Source organism: Labrus mixtus, chromosome 14 (assembly GCF_963584025.1).
Source record: "Labrus mixtus chromosome 14, fLabMix1.1, whole genome shotgun sequence".
NCBI classification, from domain to species: Eukaryota; Metazoa; Chordata; class Actinopteri; order Labriformes; family Labridae; genus Labrus; species Labrus mixtus.
Genome location: NC_083625.1, coordinates 11,149,457 through 11,162,645, shown reverse-complemented (window position 1 = coordinate 11,162,645; position 13,189 = coordinate 11,149,457). Strand labels below are relative to the sequence as shown.

Below are 13,189 nucleotides of genomic sequence, written 5' to 3'. Positions count from 1 at the left end.
GCACTCATTATCCACCCACATGCCTACATCCTCCACTGAGGTGGACTGTTGGTATGTTTCTGCCACATAACAAAATCGATGAGGATGCTGGGGGCAGTCGGTGGAATAAAACAACTGGGTGAAACAAAGGCTAAGCTAATAAAAGCAGATTCAATAAAGCTGGGGCTACTTTAGAAGTGATACATGGCACCGGCTATTCTGGCAGAAAACCAACAATCATTTGGAGGTCCTTTTGTTAGAAGAATCTGGTCGCTGGTAAAACATTGAAAGATGAGAGTTATGGACTCTAACAGCCACAGTGGCCAGCGGGTAACAACATAGTTTTCAGTGCTTACAGCTGAGCAGTAAATATAATAAAAAAAAGGGGTCACTCTGACATGTTGAATTATGGCACTTATAATAAAAGAATGTCAGAACCCCATTAATCTAGCCCACCTTTGTGGCTAACTTATAATGTCTGAAAACCCCCCTGAGCCTTATTATCCCCTTTAATCTAGTTCTTAACCCACACTCAAGACTACAGGCTTCAAACACTGAAGTTCTGGGAACATCAAAGGAATGAAAACCGGGATTTACTTTTCAGTCCATAGCGCTGCTCAAAGTGTGGTACGCTAAATGAGATTGAAAAACCAAACACCAAAGAGTTCGTTTGTCCCAAATTTTTGGCTTCAAAACAACAGTATCTAAGAGAAAAACCTTAGAGGGGTTACTGCAAATCATTCATCAGCCCTCTTCAAAGGTAAAGGGCTCCCTCTGTTGGTGGGATTAGGCGTGGTCAATTATTTAAATGTTTACTACAATGACTGGGCCAGAACCAAGAGATATTTTACCAGCTCCTACTAGATCATTCTGTAACAGCCAATCAAATCTTACCACAATGCAAAACACTTATTTTGATCAATAATAATTTACACAAGTTATAAATCTGTTAGTATAACATACTAACAGATTTATAACTTTGGGGATTAAAGGATGAGCCTGAGAAGGCAGAGGGTTTGTAAAAATTAAAAGACACACAAACTGAGAAACTCCCATTCTACAAAGTCCATGATGACTTAAAATAACTTATCCGGATCTTGAAAATAAATCCTATTTTCAAACCTGGGATCCTGTTATTGTTATCGTTAATATAGTGTTAACTCCCTTCTGAGAACTAACATCATACATATATATATATATATATATATACACACATATATATATCTGCCACAGGCTGCTAATCTGTTCATGTATAAGCAAAGGTTTAGTTTTTTTTAACTGTTGCAATAACTAAATGTCAGCGCTAATATCAATTAGTGCTTGAGGAGAAACACACATTAGTTTGTTTATGCTTATTTTATTCAAGTTGGAAACTATCAGTATCACTGGTGCTGAAAATAAGACAACCTTAAAAACATTTTTTCCTTGTAAATGACTGATAAACAAGGAAGACAATATAAATTTTGTCCTATTTAAAAACAAATTTGGAATGAAAAAGTAAACTTTCTATAATTACGCTAACATAACTGTCCAATTATGATGTATTTGTAAAGACAAAGAGGAGAATAACTTATAAAGAGCTCATTTGCAAAATATATATATAAGCATTGTTTAAGAAGATAAAACAACATTTGGATTCATGTTTCATTGTTTTTACTAATTTATGAAAATGAATACATTCTGTGACACTTCATTAAACAGCCAAAAGAAAACCTTGTTAAATATTCCCTGGCTAACGCACAATTTTTGAGGAAAATAAATCAAAGGGAGATATTAGGGACTCTCACACATCAATATGAAATCATATAACAAAATACAAAAGACATGTTACTTACTGCTGTTGTTCCTATAGGACGGTCCAGGTACTGCAGCAGGTGGGGGGGAAGCTGAGACAGAAGAGTCCGGATCCTGCTGAGGTGAAGTCATACCTGCAGATTAAACAAACAACATGAGGGATTTACAGAGTCTCTTTATTACTGTTTCTCACATCTTGCGTGCACATTTTAAAAGAGGCATACCATCTGTATTATATGGAATGGGATCGCCAATCTTCCCTCCTGCTTCCTCTGCAGAATGCAATATCTCCATGTCCACCACGACTAACACAGATCTGGGAGAGGGTAAGACGATATTATGAAGTTTACACAAACAGAAAGAAGGGGGATAGAGGAAAGACAAGTGAGAGAAAGAATGAAAAACATACCGGCCATCTGACATTGTGTTGCGGACAGCCTTCTTCACCTTACACACACAGTTTGGTTCCAGGAGGTTCTCCTCTGGCAGATGGTTTAACTGTGTCGCTAGCAGGAAAGCTGAACACAAAAACATATTCATCGATTCAGAAATGAATGAAGAAGAAAGCATGTGTATCCTTGGTGAACCAAACTCATGGTCCTACAGGTCTCTGGTATCCGGGAGATACTTACAAGCGTACGAGTGCCGACTGTCGCTCATCATGAGCCGGAACCTCGGCGGACCAGAGGCATTACTGACCATTCGCATTTTCTGAAAAACCAAGAAGGAAGAAAGGCTTTTACAAGCAGTGCAACAAATAGTTTGTTTCCAAATGTATCTGCAGTTCCACCTGAATCTTCATTCTGTATTGAAGCACGATGCGGAAACCTGAAAACATGTGTTAATGCGCACGCAGAAAGGTAAACAAGTTTCAATTCTAATTTTCAGTGAGGTGCAAAAATGTGGTCCCGGGAAAAGTTTTAACTATTATAAAGATAATTTTGAATCCATTAAAACATGTTTTAAAGGGTATTTAAAGTAACATCAAATCATCAATCATAAAGTAACTCATCCAAAGATTTTGTGAATTCCTGACTGCTTTAATTAAGATACTTGATTTCAACATCACTGAGATGAAGTACCCCATCAAATGTCCCTATTTGGATTCACTGCATGGGTCCAAACCGGGTGACCGGGCCTTTTCAGTCAGGGCCCCTCGACTTTGGAACGACCTCCCTGAGGAGATAAGACTTGCAGATTCCCTAAATTCTTTTAAATCCCTTCTTAAAACATACTTTTACAGACTTGCTTTTATGTGATTTCGCCTTCTTAATGTCTTTCCTTACTGGTTTTACTATTTTTATCTTCTTTTACTTCTTACTGTTCTTTTATTTATGGTCTTATCTCGTATCTATGCTCATATCTTAATCTCCTCTTGTGTTTTAACTTGGTAATTTCTTATCTTACTTACTTAAGTCTATTTATGTTTCATATTTATATTTACTTTTTATTTTTATTAATATTATAGTTTTGGGTTTTTTGATCCACTTGTTTCTATTTCTTTTACTGCTCGTACCTTCTTATTGCTGTTATCTTTTTATTTATTTTCTTCAGCTCTTTTAGTTTCTTACATATTTTTAAATCTTTGGTTCCTCTTGGTCTCAGCTCATGTTGTTGGGTTCTTGTGTTGCCTGGGTTCTTATAATGGTTCTTGTGATGGTCGGGTTATATATGTCTGTTGGGTATCGTGCACTTTGGGTTCTCTTCTGTTGAATTGTATTTAATTATTTTAGTTAGTTGTTAATGTTCTTCTGTGTTTGGTTTAGTTTGCTTTGTTCTTGTTTTTGCTGTTTGTCAAAGCACTTTGTAATCCTGTGTTTTTAAAAGGTGCTATATAAATAAAGTTATTATCATTATTATTATTAATAAACATTACATTTCACCCGGTTATTTTATCCATAAGCAGCTTCTGAAACTAAAGTAACTCATACTATGATAATGGAATGATGTATGTGGACTGTGCACAGATGAAATGTACTTACCAGCAGCTGCAGAACAGGATTGGACAGCTCAATGCCTCTGATCAGGGCCTAAACAATAACACACGTGTTGTTGTTATTAGCTCCTCCCACTTCCCACCTTTTACAATAACGCTTTACAATGTGACATGGTTATACAAGCTGGAGAATATACGTGTAGAATTCCTTTTTTTACCACCACTAACAAGTGTATTACTGAAAAACAAAATCAGATGGTGTTTGATGGTTACATCTATGGATCACTATTTTTGGGGTAGTGAGCCTTGGTGAGGTGACACCCTGTCTTACCACAAAATGCAATATTCAGTTTTATTATTCCAGTTAATAAACAACCCTGTGTATTTCATCATAAAAGTACAGAAGCGTCCTATCAAATTAGAAAACCATAAACAATTTGATGACGAATGCATCTGTGACACTAAATCGCTGTAGCCCATTATGCTACCACCCGCAGCTGATGGAGCCACATTACCAAAAACCAGCCTTCAGAGATCGAGTCAAAACGAATCACTTTGATAAATTCCTAACGAGGCTTACTTGTATTGCCCCAGGAGTAAGTTTTATAGTCATTTCTCCTGCAAAAAGTGGTCGCCGAAGCCAGCACACCTCTTCGCTTTCCTTTGGTGAAGCTACGTTGAAGTATTTGACTTATCGCGAGAACGCTAAATTCTGTAACCACAAGGAAGTATGGTCAAGTGACGCGATCTACGCCGGATGTGGCACAATTTGCCTCAAAAAGTGGAAGCTATTTATCGGTGCGAAAGCGCAACACACTCCCACAAACTTGTCGTATTTGAAGATATACGAGCGTAATTTATATATTAAATGTAATTGGTGAAGTTTGTTTCTTGGTTTTTCCAGGACATTAACGTGTTAACGCTAACGGATTTATTTTGAAGGCACTAAACCGGAAACTCTTCTACGATTCTTGCGAGCTTTACAACAGTTTTCTAGCTGCATGGAACAGGCGTGTGTGCAACACAAAACATACTCACAAGAACTACGGTCCACATTTTGCTTCGTTTGTAGTTCATGATGGATCTTCCATGCATGCAATGGCAAGACCATGTCGCCCAGAAATGGACCGGACTCGACCCGGAGCGAAAGGAACATTTTATATCCCAGACTGAGATAGATGATGTTTTTAAATACGCCCTTACTCTGACAACGTGAGTAGCTAGCAAAAAAAAAAAAAAAACTTGAGTAGCTACCATAAACTTATAAAATTACTTATAGAAAGAGTAGAACTCATTCTGCTCAGATGATACACATACCAGTAGTTCATTTTTGAATCATATGCATCCATTTCCTCACATGTCTCATATTGCAGAGTAATTGTTTACATTGAACATTGTTGGCTACTTATTGAACTTTGCTCAGTGTGTAAACATGTTAAGATTATTACCCATCTATACCCATTCATTTTTGTTTTTATTCCATTTCAGTGCCATTCCTCCTTTTTCTTGTTTTACCTTGTAAAAAAGTTTGAATCTGTTAATAATTTGTTTTTTAAACACTTTTTACATCTGTTTTATATTCCTACCTCTGTGAAGCACTTTGTATCTCGGTTTTGGAAAAGCACTCTATAGATTCATTCAGATTAGTATCTATTTGTATTATTACCACGTTTCTTTTGCACAATAACAATATGACTTTGAACCATAAAAACAAACTATTCTTCTGTTGGGGAAGATTTTGAATCAGTGTATTTTTTTTTAAAGAGAAACATTCCCTGTAATATACAATTGTCTCCATTTTCTGTTTTATAGCCAAGATGATCTGGACTTTATGCAGTCAATCTCGGCAGAAAATCCTGTACTCAAGGACACAGAGCAGGCGGCCAAATGGAGGGAGAAAGGCAACTCTAGCTTCAAAACCAGAGACTACACGGCTGCTGCTCTGCACTACTCACAGGTAAGGTATCAATAAGTCATGTTGTATGAACAGAAACGTAACCCTTAATACTCTTTGTTAGACCCCCATCCAATCAAATATAAAGTTTGAATCAGTGGTTCCCAACCCCTTTTCCTTGAAGGTTCCCTTGTACTTGTATCTAACAAAAGCTTAGCCCTCCCAGGACCCACACTTAAAAAACAGTGATACATCACTTTAAAAAAAAAAAAGAACATAAATAATAATAGCTTTATATATGCTATTGCCTACACACTTGTTCTTACCAAAATGCCTTTGTAAAAACCCCCAGTGATGTTTTAATATGATATCATTTAATATGTGCGAATGTAGTTTTGACAATCTCAGGAAAAAAATCTTTTACAGACTGAGATAAAATGCATTTTATGGGGCCGTCATGAAACGTGGATTCTTTTGTCAGAACAATTGTAATTTTTTAGTTCCATTCGGATATCCATGCACTTCTTCATTTCTTCACTTATAAAGTTGTTAGTTTAAGAAAGTTGCCTCTTGAGTACCTTTGTTAGTTGTATCAATGCAAATCATCTAACAATTCACAGACAAGGTCTATTTTTTATTGAAGATATAATGATTTAATGATTATCATATATATATTAGTAGTCTGTCATGTTTTCCCTTCTGATATTGTCATAGCCATGTTCTAAAAAAAAGGATCCTGTATAGGTTGGGCTCCAGAAAATGATATCTCCCTAGACTGGTCAACAATAGATTTTACAGTAAATATAAACAAATTATTTTTTATTTGAATGTTCTTTTTAATGAGCATTAGGGTTCAACTGCATTTGTGAGCAGTAAGCCTTAAACATGGCACGCCTCCCAGTCCTGATTAATATGCATCAACATCAAACTTCTCTATCTCTGTCATGACAGGGCATATGCTTCGCTCCCCAAAGTTCGGAGCAGCTGTCTCTGTGCTATGCCAACCGCTCTGCTGCGCTCTACCATCTGCAGCACTACCAGGTGAGCTGGCTCCATCTTCAGCTATTAAATAATGAGGTAGTGTTGTTCTCGTGCTGTCATTAGAACCTGTTTAAACTGGTTCTGCTGCTTAGTTGTACACTGAAAACGGGTCCGCAGATGATGAGCAGATTGTGTCATCATTGTGTGATCCATTTGAACAGCAGCCTCACTGCAGGGGAAATGATCATGATTTTTTAATTATATGTACACAGTACCCTCACTTCATTATGCTGTTTATAACAGACTGTGATCAAAGAATTAGCCAAAAACAGAAAACCTTAACCTTCTCATCTGTATCTTCACTGTACCTTCCTGGTAATATATGATTCAGAGATAGTTATTTAGCTTTGACCTCAATCAGACTTGTGGTCAGAGAGCAGCCTTCACTCTGAGGACATCCATCCATCATTATTAAGTTTTTACAGAACCCCATGACATATCATAGAGAGATCATTGTAGATGTGTTTCTGAAACCAGGGCTCATCTCTTATCAGGAATTAAGCGTCATTTGAGCTGGAACTTTCTAATCAAAGCTTAAGACATCTGTTTTGTTATCCGTCTTCTTAGAAGGTTATACCCTGAAAACTTCCGCTCCTGTGGTTATTCATTTTAAAGGGCAGAGAAGCTCTCATGCTATGCAAACCCTAGGACATTTGTGAATAATGGTACGGGTGTAATCGTGAGTTTTGATGAGGCTCACACTCTTGTGTTTCATTTTATTTCAACAGGAATCACTTGAAGACATAGACAGAGCTGTGAAGAATGGTTATCCGGCTCATCTTTCACACAAGCTCGAGGAGCGTCGCACACAGTGCCTCAAACACCTCTCTGTGGTTGAAAAGGCAAAAGAGGATCATCCCGGGGCTGCCGCAGAGAATCATAAAAATCCAGACAGACTAAAAAAAGCATCTGCTGGGCTCCTAAAATCGGGGATTATTCCTCAAGCGGCTGTTCACTTCAGCGAAGAGAAAGGCCGACACCTGGTGGCTGTGGAGAGAATAGCAGCAGGGGAGGAGCTCCTTAATGACAGGCCGTACAGCTGTGTCCTTATACCGGGGATGGAGGCGGTGAAAGGGACGGGCACACAGAGAGGGGTGCTGTTTGGGACGGAGCACAGACGTTGTCACAGGTGTTTGACAGAGACGTCATGTCCTGTGCCGTGTGAGGGCTGTAGCTACAGTCGATACTGCTCCACGGCCTGTCAGCGGAACGCCTGGGACGAACATCACCGCTGGGAGTGTCCGCTGGGAGCAGAGCTGATGGTGACGGGCGTGATGTCACAGCTGGCTCTGAGGGTGACGCTAAAGGCAGGGTTAAAAAACGTCCAGATTGCCAGGGAACCAATCAGAGACCAGCATAGAAAGCCAAAACCCAGCTGTGTAAATCAACCCGATCCCTCTATTTCGCACCACGGTGACTCTTACCTGAGTGTGTTTCACTTATTGCACCACCTAAATCGCCACAGCCCTGGTGTTCGCTTCTTGTGTGCGGTTACTGCGGCGACGCTTCATCAAAAGCTCAGAAAGGCCGGACCTCCCCCCGCATCTTGGCACCTCAGCAGACCCTCGGGGGCAAACGGCAAATCACAAGACGAGGAGAGGGAAGGGGACGACCGGAGCTCCGAGCTGTGGCTTCTGGGAAGTGCAGTTCTGAGGCACGTCCTGCAGCTGAGATGTAACGCCCAGGCTGTCTGCACGATGCAAGATACAGGTGGATCTCGGACAGATTTCACAAGTTGTATTAACTCTCTGCAATGTGAGCTCTTTTCTACAGTGAGAGGTCAAATTTTGTCTCAATGTCAGGACCATGGAAGCAGTTTATTCCCTCTTTTCATTCGACAGTTTTACAATGAAGTGCTTCAGTGAGTCATTATAAAAAAAAGATGGATGACACAACCAACAATGACTCATAAAGCATGGATGATAGAAATACAAATAAATTCCCATTTTCCATTTCGGAGAAGCACTTGCAGATATGATTGCAGTAATGATGTTTTCTTTATTCTGTTTTATATGAACACATTTACATAAGCATGCACTTCTAAAAAAAAATAACTAGGGGTGTCAGTAGCCTAGTGGTTATTGTGGATGCCCCATGTACGGAGGCCATAGTCCTCCAAGTAGTCCATCCGGGTTCAAATCCGACCTGTGGCTCTTTTCCGGCATGTCTTTCCTCAACCCCCCCCCCCTCGTCTCCCAGCTTTCTGGCTCCATCCACTGTCCTATCTTTAAAAAAATCTTTACAAAAGGAAAATCTTTCTGTAATGCAGGTCCTTAACTAACAATATATTCCTCACCTATAAAAGGATAATAGTAAAAAGTAGTCATCTTGAGACCTCACAGTCAAAAAGTAAGTCAAATTTCAGTGTTTTTGTGCCTACAGTCAGTCAAAATTCATAGTGATTCAGTTCATTTTCATACTAAAAAAAAAGGAAAGAAGAAAGTAATATAAATATATGAGAAGCTGGAGACTTTTGGGGACCGTTTTTTTTTTTTACAATTTGCTGTTGGTTCATTTTGTTGTAATGGACTAATCAATATAGCCGAACATATCCCTTTTCTTACTGTGACGTGATCCATTCTGTTTTTTTTTCCCCCCGATTTCACATGTGAATGCTCTCAAGTCTCTAAACAACCTTCTGCTTTCCGCTCATTGCATCTCACAGGTTCAGCAAACTCTCTGGTGCAGTCGAGCAGAGAAATCCGCATTGCTACAGCGATGTTCCCAACTCTCAGTCTCCTGAATCACTCCTGCTGTCCCAACACCAGCCTGGTGTTCAGCACTGGGACCAGTACTGATCCCTCTGGACCAGATCTGTCTGCAGACTTAAGTGGAGGAGTAGCTGAATACAGAAGCACCTCAAATGGGATCGCTGCAACTGTCAGAGCAGCTAGAGTTATCAACGCTGGACAGGAGATCCTGCACTGCTATGGTGAGAAAAACGGCCACTTTCCAATGAGTGCAAAAGTATCGTTAGAGTGCTGACAGAGTTTTAAATAAAGGGATGCATAGAACAGAACTTTGCATATAGTGTAATGTAGATAATAAATGCTGTTAGGGTACAGACAAAACATTAGCATTAACCAGCTTTACAATATTAATTATATTGCCAAGTATATGTTGCACTCTTAATACAATCTAAATGTACAATAGATATTTACCTTAAAGCAGGATGGATTTATTAAAAAGAAAGTAAAGGACAATGATTAAATTACTAGTATGTAAAATGTTCAATTCAAAAAAGATCAACGAGTTGCTGTTTTTTTTGATACTGTTAGAGAGTTCCCTTTTTTGGGATTTCTTTTCCTGTAAATGGTTAAAATATGTACTGTTAAGTTTTTAACTACATCCTCCCCCTCCTTCAGGTCCTCACAGCAGCAGGATGGGGACCAAAGAACGCCAGCGCCTCCTGCAGGAGCAGTACTATTTCTCGTGTCAGTGTGAGGCCTGCACTCTGCAGCAGGGGAAGGAAGAAGAAGGCACGGAGGGCAGACAGCAGCGGTCAGGTGATGGAGAAAGTTTGCGACAGTCTAGACTCCTTTGTGGCAAGTGCAAAGGATCCCTCAAAGTAGGTATTCTTTTGTGGGTTTTTTTTTTTTTGCTGCACATTTGGGTCCATGATTGCTCTTTCCAGATTTACCTCATACAGTTGATAGCTTTATGTGTATCATTTAAGACGCTTCCTCTGATTTTCAGAAAAGCGAAGATGACAAAGGAAAAGGATTTATGTGTTCACAGTCATCCTGTGGCCATCATGTTTCTTCATCTGAAGTGAGTCGCAGGCTGCAGGAGATCCAGGTTGACCAGGAGAGAGCTGTAGAGCTCATGGAGAGAGATAGGCCAGGTAGTTGTGACGTATGAATGCACAGTTTTTGTATTACTCGTGATGAGCGATGTTACATCTCCATCTTCTTCTGCTCTGCCCTCTCCCTCAGATGAAGCTCTGAAGCTGCTGAAGAAGACTCTGTCTCAGTCTGGACTGATCCTTGCCGAGACACACCCATTACAGGGGCAGCTGGAAGATGCTGCAGCCAGAGCGTATGCTACAATGGGTGAGTGTGACAATCCCACCCAAACAATTGACATGTCAATTATAATAAGTGCATTACCATGCTTAATGAAAGGATGCACATCAATATTCATACATTTGTCACCACAGAAGCAGAAGATAGTGCTAACCCAGACTTTCATGTTGGTGGTTTTGTACCAGAATAATATTCTTGTGGATGATGGCTTTCCTTTTTTTTTAATGTGCTAAAAAACATCGCTGACTTGTTTATTTTAAAATGCCGTATTGCATGACAATGTGTGGTTCTTAAATGCAAGTGCACACTGGAAATGTTAGGCCTTACATATTTTAATTAAGTGCTAAAAGTGGCTCACTCTGATTTGTAGCTAGAGCCATAAAAACAATAACAGACTTATCAGACACCCTGGGGTGTCAAATCAATCATCCTGACCTTTAGCTCCTCTGCCTTCTTATTGTGATGTTCCTTTTTGCTGATCCTGCAGGTGACTGGAACAAAGCAGCCTCCCATCTGGAGCGAAGCGCTGTAGCCATTAGCTCCCAGTACGGAGAAGACAGTATTGAACTGGGTCGACAGCTCTTCAAATTAGCTCAGCTCCACTTCAATGGGTGAGTAGAAGTTGTGACAGTATGGGCATTTTTTAATGGCGTGCTGTTTTCAAATTCCAAGTCGTAGCGTTTTATCGTCTTGAAATTTGAGTGGACCCCAGGAAGAGTAGTTGCTACTTAGGTGGTGGCTAATGGGGATCCAAATAAACATTTAAAGTAGAAATAACAGCCCTGTTATCTTTCTCCTCTCGTCCTCGCAGTGGAGCCCGAGGGCCAGCGCTCTCCGTCTTTCCCAAGGTCAGGCGGCTCCTCTGCCTACATTTTGGCCCTCACTGTCATGAATTACAGGAGCTAGAAGACATGGAGGGCTGTCTACGAGGGTAGTCTAATCTTATGAATAATTCAGTTTTTCACTGAGTGAAATGTATTTACATCTGTGAAATGCACTGTTTTTTTTGGCTGTACCTGTGTTGAGGCTCTGTACTGATATCGAATAAATTCTGTATAGAATAGAGGCAACATGCAGGTGTGTGTGTGTGTGTGTGTCTACAAAAATGTCCACAGGTTTAAATGCAGTTGTCCGTGGCTCTCTGACCTCTTGGTGTCAGAATGTATCCGTCAATAATTTCAATTTCATGCTTCAGTTGCAGTCTCACAGTATGAGTCAACGTATCCATCAGGTGCTTCTAGGTTGACTGTACTCCTCGGTGTGAAATTGCAGTAAGTGAGTGTTTTCTTTATGACAGTGATTAAAAACTGATTTACACTGTAGCAAATTAATACATCCATCTATTTAATCTACAAATGGCCTCAGCTACTGCACACACATACAGGTACCCCACTGACCTTTAGGTGGCAGCAGTTATCCACTGACAAATTCAATTTCATGCTTGAAAGGCAGGGAAGCAGGATGTAACTCTGACTCTTGAACCTACAGTCCATATCTGCCAAGACCTGTATATCTTCAACTTAAAAATCCATGGAGCTACAAAATGTTTGTTTTTTCCCCCCTTTCAACATTGAATCAATCAAGAACCCCCTAAATGAGTAGGGATAAAAGCCACCATGCAACATAAACAGAATAAGATGTCGATGCTGTGAAAATCTGACGTAGTGGCTCATTGGTTTTCCGGAGATGAGCGGGACCCCGTGTTGAGCAAAGACAATAACATCTCAAACCACAGCTGGAACTCCTGTGACATCTGACAGCTACACATCATCGGTATCTGGAGGGCAGCCAGTCCCAAAGACGTGGGTGGGTACTTACAGGAAGTCAAGGTCAAGACAAAAAACTCAAAGAGAGGCAGCTGGTGAAATAAGCTAAGGAGACGCGTGACGGTGACTCAAAATGTCCTGCAAGGAAAAGCTACTGCTGATTATTGCTGAGTTAAAATTGCCACAAGCACGGGACCAAATAAAGCAAAAACATCTACTATAGTAAAGGCCCAATTCAGAGTCGTAAGAATGCCATTACGTCTTTTAGGAAACCAAAGAACACAGTGTTCAGGGTTGTCACTCAAAAATATTTTTAACTTATTTCCCTAATAAATCATTTGGTCTTTAAAACATCAAAACCTAATTTCCCCCTGGGATTATTAAAGTACTTCTGATTCTGTAAAAACAGTTTAAGATGCTCTAAATAAGAGAGTTAATGTCTTCTTTTACTTAACCAACATTTCAAACTATAAATCTACTATTGTTTTGATACAATTGAGAACCTGGAAACATTCAATACTTATCCACTTTGCAAAAATCCTGATTTAAGATTTTAACTGATCATCACAAAAGTGTTTTTATAATGTATTGATCATTACAGTGTAACTGAGATGTGCCAAAAAGTTGACACACTCTTTTTAAGCGCACAATTTAACAAAATGATTCAATAACACCAGAGCGGCAAAAAGAAAAAGACACTTCTTTGTTTTCTGTTTATTGATACAATGCTTAGTTTATTTTATTTCCATTCATA

The 13,189-nt window shown here is 39.6% G+C and overlaps 2 protein-coding genes across 5 annotated transcripts in view; one reads left to right on the top strand and one right to left on the bottom strand.

The window, feature by feature from the left end:
- Nucleotides 1-4,417, bottom strand: part of LOC132988009 (replication protein A 70 kDa DNA-binding subunit-like) — a 43,907-nt gene extending 39,490 nt beyond the window's left edge. For both annotated transcript variants that reach the window (XM_061055071.1, XM_061055072.1), the window contains exons 1-6: nucleotides 4,290-4,417; nucleotides 3,756-3,803; nucleotides 2,406-2,484; nucleotides 2,183-2,291; nucleotides 1,998-2,089; nucleotides 1,815-1,907 (exon numbers count right to left, since the gene is read on the bottom strand). In XM_061055071.1, the coding sequence (XP_060911054.1) occupies nucleotides 1,815-1,907; nucleotides 1,998-2,089; nucleotides 2,183-2,291; nucleotides 2,406-2,484; nucleotides 3,756-3,803; nucleotides 4,290-4,322 (454 nt within the window). In that variant the 5' untranslated portion in view covers nucleotides 4,323-4,417. The remainder of the gene's footprint in view (nucleotides 1-1,814; nucleotides 1,908-1,997; nucleotides 2,090-2,182; nucleotides 2,292-2,405; nucleotides 2,485-3,755; nucleotides 3,804-4,289) is intronic.
- Nucleotides 4,160-11,739, top strand: smyd4 (SET and MYND domain containing 4). 3 transcript variants are annotated; one of them, XM_061055070.1, is made up of 10 exons: nucleotides 4,160-4,305; nucleotides 5,522-5,666; nucleotides 6,555-6,644; nucleotides 7,373-8,354; nucleotides 9,310-9,576; nucleotides 10,010-10,212; nucleotides 10,341-10,488; nucleotides 10,580-10,696; nucleotides 11,157-11,280; nucleotides 11,481-11,739. In XM_061055070.1, exons 2-10 carry the CDS (start codon nucleotides 5,541-5,543, stop codon nucleotides 11,602-11,604), a joined length of 2,181 nt encoding a protein of 726 aa, XP_060911053.1. In that variant the 5' UTR covers nucleotides 4,160-4,305; nucleotides 5,522-5,540; the 3' UTR covers nucleotides 11,605-11,739. The 3 variants fall into 3 exon arrangements, with proteins under 3 accessions (XP_060911053.1, XP_060911051.1, XP_060911050.1); XM_061055068.1 differs by lacking the exon at nucleotides 4,160-4,305 and adding an exon at nucleotides 4,639-4,921 and having other exon boundaries at nucleotides 10,383-10,488; XM_061055067.1 differs by lacking the exon at nucleotides 4,160-4,305 and adding an exon at nucleotides 4,643-4,921.
- The last annotated feature ends 1,450 nt before the right edge of the window (nucleotides 11,740-13,189 follow it).

What these genes read in the sequence shown, in the direction of transcription:
- smyd4 (XM_061055067.1), top strand. Translation starts at nt 4,785, where the DNA reads ATGATGGATCTTCCATGCATGCAATGGCAAGACCATGTCGCCCAGAAA. An exon ending in ACCATCTGCAGCACTACCAG is followed by an intron (nt 6,645 to 7,372) that starts GTGAGCTGGCTC and finishes TTATTTCAACAG; the next exon opens with GAATCACTTGAAGACATAGA. An exon ending in GCTCAGCTCCACTTCAATGG is followed by an intron (nt 11,281 to 11,480) that starts GTGAGTAGAAGT and finishes TCGTCCTCGCAG; the next exon opens with TGGAGCCCGAGGGCCAGCGC.